This window comes from Agelaius phoeniceus, chromosome 18 (genome assembly GCF_051311805.1).
Source record: "Agelaius phoeniceus isolate bAgePho1 chromosome 18, bAgePho1.hap1, whole genome shotgun sequence".
In the NCBI taxonomy this organism is placed as follows: domain Eukaryota; kingdom Metazoa; phylum Chordata; class Aves; order Passeriformes; family Icteridae; genus Agelaius; species Agelaius phoeniceus.
The window spans coordinates 8,716,832-8,726,035 of NC_135282.1; the positions used below are offsets into that span (position 1 = coordinate 8,716,832).

Below are 9,204 nucleotides of genomic sequence, written 5' to 3' on the forward strand. Positions count from 1 at the left end.
AAATAAAATACTTGGAAAGAACTGATGTGCTGAAGCTTTTCTAGTGACTGAACTGGTGCAGTTACAGGGCACTACTGAGGGTAAAAACAAGTTTTCTGAAATAATTAGTTTTGTATTTATGTGGGCTTCAGGTGTCTTTGGTGATCTCAATCCCACCCTGGAGTCCATGTCCGCTTCCTGCCACACATTTTTGCACCTGCACTGTACTGAGATGTGGTTCTTTCTCACAGAAAAGTGCTGCCCTATCTCCACCTGGCTTCTCTTCTCCAGACAAATCTTGTTCCCTCTCATGGCATGTTAATACCAATAGTCCTTGGTTATTAACAACAATTCTTGTCTCTGTTATTACTAACAGTCCTTGGCTGGCTCCACAGCTACCTGATTGTTGGTGTTTGAGACACACACATGAGCCCCTTATCTGGGAATTGAGAGATCAGAAGGGTCCCACTTTGGGCTCCTGTTTATAAGGTCACAAGAGAATGGGCTCTAGTTGTAGTAATTTTCCATCCTGGCTACAGTTTGAGTCAGGGTTTAACTTTCTTTGAAGGTACAATAACAAAAATACCACCCCAAGTGGATTGTTATTCAGGCAAAAAAAAAAAAAGTTTCCAAGGCTGTTCATTAAAAACCAGATGTTCTTTAGACACCTGTTAGTTCCTGGGAACAGACAGTGTTTCTGATAAGCTCAAGAGGGCTTAGCCTAAGTGCAACTCATCAAGGTCTAATGAGCATTTCTCAGATCATAGTGCAGCCTGCAGAGGGGGGATGCAGCACCAGAATCCATCCCATGACTAAAGTCAGCTTCTCTGGGCCTCTGCACCTCTGAGTGTATTTTACTGAGGGCACTTCAGTGTTACTGGCAGCCTTGAGTATTCTGCAGGGATGATGGAGTCGGTGTGGCCGTGAGATGGAGGAGGAGCAGGGCAGCTCTGTGGTGTTCAGGAGGCTGTGCTGGTTGGAGGTGTGTGACTGCAGCAGTTGAAGCTCTGTCAGTGGTAGTTGCTAAAGGGTTTGACAGCACCCAGGCTTTTGTGCTGCACAGCCGGATCTGAGAGGGTGTAATGTTGGAGCTTTATGCGTGGTGCACTATTAAATGGATTCCTTCTTGCCAAGGAGGTGTTACATAATAAATGCCAGCCTGTTAGCCATGGACTGGAATGATACAAATTAGGTGGATTTTTCTGTTACTAGCATGTGTAGCAAACTAATACTTAAAATTTTTGTAGAGCTAAAAGCCTTCTTTTATGAGGAATCTTTGCTAAAACTTCAGTTGCTGTTAGTGAAAGGAAAAGTATGGAGTGGGTGTGGAGAGGTGGCCAGGATCTGGCTGGTTCCTCTGGTAGTGACTGGGAAGAGGGGCCATCCCTGCTAGTGCTGGCATCCTGTAGCAGTAGGTGACCATGTTGTGAAGCCACCTCATCTGTTTCTTATCCACCCCTAACCTGGCTGTGTTTCTCATTCAGAACTCTTCAGTGGGAAGTTAGTGCAAAGAGCACAGTACATCATCTTTAGGTCATTTTTGTTTGTGTAGAGTACCTGTGTGTGCATGTGCTGCTTAGGCATAACCAAGGGGGATTAGTTGAATTGTGAGAAATTAGTGCCTCTTGTGCCTGGTGCTGGGGGTACAGTGGTAATTTGTTCACAAGAGCCTTCCTTCCCTGTGTGGGTCTGGTTAACAATGGGATAAGCTCCAAGTTCTGAGCTCCTGGGTCTGTTTCTTCTTCTTTCTTCTATTTCTGCCACTTGCTTTTGGTATGACTCCAGGTAAAGGTTTAATTCCCATTCACCTTAATCTCTTCAGTTCATGAGTGATTATTACCATGTTCCAATCACTTAGTGGTGCTGACCAGCGTACTGGTGACATGTGGAATTTAGATAGCCACATCTGGGTGACAGTGACAATGTTCAGAGATTTTTTTAGTGGAAATGGAAGGGTTAGGATGTTCAGAAGTTATGTAGTGTATATATATGCCAGTTCTCAAGCCTTTTCCTCTTTAGTATAATATGATCAGCCATGCAAGGGAAACAAGTGGATGTGCAAAATGCCACTAACCTTTCTTTTTTCCAATTCTGAGGCCCAAAGCCTTCAACGTTTTGCCCCTTTTCCCAAGGAAGATATTCTTAGAAACTCTCAGATCTTCTTGCAGTAAAAAGATAAATCACCTGATGATTCATGATTTTCTTATATATTTGAAATACAGAGAAGTGTTAAACCAGGCTAATGAATCTCCACTCTACGTTTATCTCTCCGTTACTGACAGAAGAACATCAAGAGAAATGAAGCTTGAACAAAAATAACAAGCTGTTTTTCTATGTTTGACGAACAGATGGCAACAGCCTGTTTGACTCCATGGCCGGTGGAATGCGCCTGATCGTGAGCTGCATCTCCTCCTTCCTCATCCTCTCCCTGCTGCTCTTCATGGTGCACCGGCTGCGCCAGAGGCGGAGAGAGCGCATTGAGTCTCTGATTGGAGCTAACTGTGGGTATCAGCTCTCTCCTTGTGCTGGATATTGACACATGGGGATATGGAAAGGGGAGAAATGTCATCATCTTGCCTGACTGTGCCTTTGTCTTGGTGGGGTCTTCAAACTTGAACTTTTGTAGTGGATAATGGAAGAATATTTTTGTTTGTACGTGCTCCAAATCTGAATTACCTCTGTGTGAACAATAGTCTGTAGTTTGAAGAGGTTAGAGTCAAATTTAGATGTGATGCAGGACAAACAGACTGGGACCAGGTGGGCCTGGGTATTGTGTAATTGCAGCAAGTTGACTTGGATGGGTTATGTAGACTTTTCTAGGTCTTCAGGAGACCTAAGTTCCTGGGGTGTGAAAAGTGGAAAAAAAGTGTTGAGATCTGACTTAAACTGAAGAAGACAGCACGAGATAAAGTCACTTACTCCTTTTCCTTCTCTTGAAATAGTGCACCATTTCAACTTGGGCCGCAGGATGCCTGGTTTTGATTACGGTCCCGATGGTTTTGGAACTGGCCTTACTCCACTGCATCTTTCAGACGATGGGGAAGGTGGAGCATTTCATTTTCATGATCCCCCTCCACCCTATACTGCTTACAAGTACCCAGATATTCAACATCCTGATGACCCACCTCCTCCTTATGAGGCTTCTGTCAATCCAGACAGCATCCTTTGTTCCACTCCAGGTATGCAGACAATAATTTCTCTTTTCTCCCACTTTTTCATTTTGGCTAGAGGATGGATTTTTTTAAGCTATAATTATGTGTTTTAGCAATTGTGATGAGAAAAGACATTTTACCAAAAAATCTGCAATTTCTGTGATGGACAAGTCTTTCATTAAAATGTATCATTAAGCTTGGTTTTTCTCAAAGGTTTTTTGAATCACCTAAATTAGCAGTGGAATCCAATCTGTAAGCAGTTTACCTCTTAAACCTTACCTATTTTTGAGCCTAACCTTGGATGGATTAGCTGGTTACCTTTTTTTTAACATGCTGCTACCATTTTTGGCCTTTTGAAGATAGGTTGATAGAGTTTGGTATTAAGAAGTAGAACAAATGTCAAGTACAAGAGATTCTGGATAAAATGTATCCAGCCTCTTCTCTCCTCCCTGCTTCCCCCACCCACACCCCCCAAAAATTGACCAAAAATACCACTGTCTAATGATTCACCCAGTGCTCTTCAGTTTTGCAGCTGTGATATTCACATACTGTAGAAATCATTCCAATTTGGGATTTTACAGCAGCATATTTCACAGGATAAGTGAGCCTGATTAGTGCAAGCATCTTATTTATATGTCAAAGTTTTATTTTTGTTACACAATTTTCCTCTTTTGCAGTCTCATCTTGTTGTGCATTAGCTCAAAACCAGGAAAAACTCAGAGCTCCCAGAAATACGGATCATAAATCTGTTTGGGAATGTGAAATGGTAAACTTCATGTTCTGATTCTGCTTGGTTTTTTGTCCTTTGCAGATGGAGTTCTTTCTCAGGCTGTGCAAAGCAGTCCTCCATCACTAGGAAACTGTGATGTATCCCCACAGCTGACAGAGGGGTCGCTTCCTCCCTCAGTTGGTCCTTCTCCAGTGGAGCTGGAAGACTCTGCTGACAGCAGCACCTTTCTTGTCCCTCCTGACACACCCATAAATGAAAACACCCCAGCAGAAACTTTGACAGGCAGCCGCCACAGCCACTGTTCCCTCAATACTATTGTATAAAGGAGTGAAGCGCCCAGCACCGCTCAGAGTTTTAGCAACTGTTTGCACAGACAAACACTAATCCGTGGCTTGAACTTCAGAAGGAATCTCCACTTTGTTTTTCAAACACTGCTTTTATGTTCTAGATTAGGATCGTGCCTCTTGTTTTTTGGCTGTCGTTATTCATTCACACTAATCAATTTGTCCTGTAAATATGGATTGTACAACTGCTCTTTTTTTCCATTGGCTATGGAAAGGAGAGCAGAGAATTCCTTTGACTTCTGAGGAGGTGAGAAGTATGGGTAGTTTGGGTTGTTTTTTTTTTTTTTCTTAACCTGAGAGGAATCAAAATCTACATCAGAAAAAAGCTGCTTGGATTTGGCTGGATACCACTGGACCCAGGAAACAGACAATGGAAAAGAAGGGTGGGGGCAATCACTGTTCAAGCAGAGAAGATGGAGCTGCAGAGGAGGGGGCTGGGGGCCTGTTTTATGGAGTGGGACACATGCCATCAAGGGTTACACTGTGTAAAACACAGTGCCTTGATCAGAACACCAGAGGAGCTGGAGCAGGAATGGTCTACGCAATCTGTGACAAATGGGTACTGAGAAAAACGGGATTTGCAATTACAGTTATTTGTTGTATTGTTGGATAAACTTCTGGCCCATGAAGAAAACTGGGTCTGTGTGATGTCCCTTCAGTAGAACCCTCACGTGTGTTAGGAAATATTTTAGGGAAGAGATGGGGGGCAATTAACTTTGATGCAGCCTGAGTTCACTGTGTGAAGCCCCTGTTTGTTCTAATCCCATAAGTATGATTGGAGTATTTTCTCTCTGGTTTAACTTCTTTACAGTGAATGGTTGCACAAAATTGGCCTGGAAACAAGACCACTGTTCTTGCTTTTCTTATTGCATGCTATATTTAGCATGTGTGTTCCCTCCCCTTCATTTCACTTTACAGTTCTACAAATATCACTTAAAAATGGTGATCAACATGTACTATAGGTGATGTTTAATTCTAATTGGACACCTCTTCCTTATCTCAGTCCCATAAATAGCCAACCCTGTTCTAGAGATTTCCCCTGTGCCCCTCAAGTCATTTATCCAGGTCCCACAAGGGGTTATAATGAGGTTAGTGTACTTAAATCAATAAAGCAGTTTGCTTCAGTCTGATATGTCAACTTAAATTTCCCCCTCGTATTGAACTCTTTAAGCTAAGTTAATTTACAGATGGCAAAGATTCATTCAATCCCTCACGATACCCAAAGTCAAGCACTGTTGGTTTTGATAATGAGTATAAAATAATCTTTACAGGCAATTTTAAATTTAAGTTTGGATTTCAGTGTACAAATAGTTTACCCTTTTCTCCCATACTCCCATTGCCTCTGCTTCTCCTTGATTTACTCTAATAGTCAGCAGATGAGATGAATTTTAAGGAATTTGTAAAGAATGCCTCTTGTGAGCGGTCTCCTGTTACCTTATGAAGGGTACAAGCCTAGAGGGACAGGAAGAAAGCACTGCATGGGGCTGTGTATGTGATCTATTTTTCTAGTAATGATGAGAAATCATACTTGTATGACAAATCCTAACCCACTGTTGTGGTTTCCCAGTGCAGCTGACTCTTTCCCCATGGAATATGCTGCTACTTTCTATTCCCTCTCTTGCCTATAGGCTTATACTGTACTTGGGGATTGGTCTTGACAGTTCAACTCGTTTTGCACAGAAAACTGTGAGTTTGGTTATCGAGGTCGTATCTGGTGTCTCGACTTGCAGACACTGCAGACAGCCCTGACTCCAGTGAGAGCGTGAATCGCAGTTCTGGGAGCGCTGCTGGCACACGAGTGGGAGGAAGCACTGGTAGGAAGCCTCTCTCTGCCTGGAGCTGTTCCACCACCCCCTCCTGCTCTCTGCTGTGCCTGGCTCCAGCAGCAGTGGTACGAAACGAGAGGAGCAGTTCTCCACCCTGTGGGATCTCTGACCGAGTCCTCTCCGAGTTCCAAGTCCTGGTCTAATGAAGTGGATGGATAGCAGTAGTCAGAACCATGCATACAAATTATTGAGCATTTCTGAAGTATGAAAATAAAGCGGGTTTTGTGCATTTTTGAGCACATTCATACGTTTTATACATTGTATGTACTGATTTTTCTTTAGTTTTATAGGTACGAATGCGTGTGTGCGTGTGTGTGTTTCTGGGTGGTGATATATATATATATATATATATACACACACATATATATATATATATCTATACATACTGTAGACAGTAACCTTTGTGCTGTGTCCAGCTAGGTGAAGCTAAGCACTGAGATAGAAATTAGGCTCTAGGGTTAATACTTCTCTCGAGCTGGCTACACTCTCTTGTAGGACAGGCTGTGATAGCGTACACTTAAATAGGATGCAAAGTCTATGCTACTACAATCTGTTCCTGAAAAATTACTTTGTTAGCAATGCAAAGTAGAAAATTTCCAATTTCTTTTGAAGCCAGATGGAATATTTGTTCTTTGTACTATCCTAGCGCAATAACAAAAGGCCTTTTGGCTTGGTTCAGTCTCTGAGGCTGTATTTTGTGGCTGAGGTGAACAGATACCTTACCTCACACTTCTCCTAACACTGCGGGAATCTGTTCAATATTTTTGTATTTTACTTTTGGTTCTGTGGTGAATTTTATTTGCAAATAAGCTCTGTTACAACTGGCAACTTCATTGTGGCTCCTGGTTGTAGCTATTCCAAATGGAGGCTTCTTTGTAGAAGCCTCAGTGTGATATTTTCCCTATTGCTTCTGAGCCTTTCCCACTTGTATATTGGCAGGAGGCTGCTATTTTCTGTTTTCTCCTATCCTTCTTCATCTTAAATGTAAACAAGGGAAATTCTGCCTTGAATGGAGCAGCTCACTAAGTACAGCTCATTTACCTCTCGGTGAGCTTCTAATTTGGCAATAAAATTGTCATTTACTCCTCCCTTTTAATGCAGCTTTTTCACATTGAGTACTTTCTCTTGGAGTAAGAGCCTTTGTAGCAGAAAATGTCTCAACTACTCAGACTGCTGGACCAACTGGGGAAGAGTTAAGTTTTCTTGACAACAGTGGACTCCTCAGCAAACCTTCCTTGCCCTTGGCAAGGTGACTGGTGGGCAGTTTGTCCAAGGGCTGATGACAGAGAGTTGGTGCTTGCCCAAGGAAAACCTCTCTGGTTTGATTGCCATTCAGTGATGAGATCTTTGGAGTTACTTTCTGCATTGATTTTTCCCCACTGCCATTCACATCTCTGGATGTTCTTCTTGACATCTGGTGCATTCTGAATGTCCCTGCAGCCCCAGCAGGGAGGTGGCATTGCCGCATGGTTTCCAGCAGCCTGGGGGAGCCCACGGTGTGTTTTTCTTGGGCTGCCCTTGACTGCAGTTGTTGTCAAGTCCCAGCACTTGGTTCTGTGCTGGGCTGGTCTTGTCCCACTGTGGCCTCAGACAAAGCTGCTCCTCAGCTTCCCTGTTCTGTGGTGCCATATTGAGGCCTCTGCTATTCCCTAAGAGCAGCCCCAGACACTATGGTTTGTCAGTGATGCCCATCCACAGTCCCACAGCAGCCTCTGGCTCTGTACTGGGAGAGTTCAGAGTTAAAATGTTACAGGGGTGGTGGGTTCTGTTGTGCAGGATCAGCACCATCATTCAGGGGTGCAAGGAGCTTGTCTGTGTAGTGTTCAGTCCTGTTTAATTTGAGCCTCAGACTGTTCCTTCAGCCATGCACAGCAGGGCACTGATCTAGATGAAATATGAAGTAGGTGGACATTTTCTTCTGAAGGCTGAATCTCGCAGTTGGTGGGTGCTCTGCCTCCACAGGTGCCATGGGGTGATGGCCTGTTTCAGTACTTGGGGGAAGAAAATGTTTTTTGTGACCAGTAATTATTACCATTCTTTTCCCATCTCATGTTAAATGAATTTGAACCTGGTACTTAAAGATGTTTTTATCTTTCAGATGTGACTTCTCAGTGGCAAAACACTGATGTTTTAATGTTGCCTCGTACAATCCATAATGTGCATCTCTTTTTTTCAGTTGCTGAAACGTCTTTTTTATCCCTAGCTAAGGAACATGTAATATGCAGAAATTTCTTTTAAGTTTCCCTTGCAAGTTGGGAGCTGGACCATAAAATTAGAGCGGTTGAGTGTAGAGGAGGTGAATCAAAGTTCATGTTTGCTTCTCATGTTCCCCAGTCCCAAGTGAAATAGATGTTTCCTTGGAATAGATGCTTTCAGTGATGAAGATGTGCTTCCCCCTAATAACAGTCAGCATTGCCTGCCTGCTACGGTACCACATAGCTTTAATTTTCTAGGATGTGCCCCTCGAGTGTTGAGTGGGTCAGGGTTGCTGCCAGCAGAGGTGGCTGTGCTGCACCATCCCTGTGTGTTGGGCTGAGGGTGCCTGGGAGGCTGTGAGAGAATGAGACACTGCTTTGTACCTTCCTCTGGAAAATCATTTTAGCCAGCGCTGCACTTGCAGGCTTCTCCTGTGTAGTTGGTTTGTGACTGGACTTAACTGTGGCAGTGTATAAAAGATTTTGATATTCTGTGAAATACCATGTAGAATTTAAATTTGATACTATAATAATTGAGTCCCTGTGACACTGGTTTTTGTTTTTAACTTCTTTGGGGTTGGCACTAATCTCTTTTTTTTTTCAAGATGCTGTGAGAAACATTTCATCCAAATGCCAAATAAATTGTGTTCTGTAAGAGAAATGCTGTGTTCCAGTGTGTCCTGATTTCTGCGTCGATGTGGTTGCCCAGCATTGGGAAGGAGGGTTTTGTTAAATCACCCTTCTGAGCTGTGATCTTGCAAAAAGATCAATAAATGCATTTAACTTTGAGCAGGTAGTCTGCCAGAGTTCCTATGTGTACAGGTTCCAGTGGGATTCATCTGTATTAGTGTAATTTTAGGAAGGTCTTGAGTATATACCCAAGAAAATGAAGTGCAGTGTATTCGTACTGCTCTCCCCAACCCCATGGGAAGCTGCTGAGTCCAGGGGCAGGGTGTTCTGCAGGATGGAGAGGCTGGT

The 9,204-nt window shown here is 43.2% G+C and overlaps 1 protein-coding gene across 2 annotated transcripts in view; it reads left to right on the plus strand.

The window, feature by feature from the left end:
• The window catches only part of DGCR2 (DiGeorge syndrome critical region gene 2), a 46,055-nt gene extending 37,168 nt beyond the window's left edge, over positions 1-8,887 (plus strand). For both annotated transcript variants that reach the window (XM_054645497.2, XM_054645498.2), the window contains exons 8-10: positions 2,328-2,480; positions 2,922-3,158; positions 3,943-8,887. In XM_054645497.2, the coding sequence (XP_054501472.1) occupies positions 2,328-2,480; positions 2,922-3,158; positions 3,943-4,184 (632 nt within the window). In that variant the 3' untranslated portion in view covers positions 4,185-8,887. The remainder of the gene's footprint in view (positions 1-2,327; positions 2,481-2,921; positions 3,159-3,942) is intronic.
• The last annotated feature ends 317 nt before the right edge of the window (positions 8,888-9,204 follow it).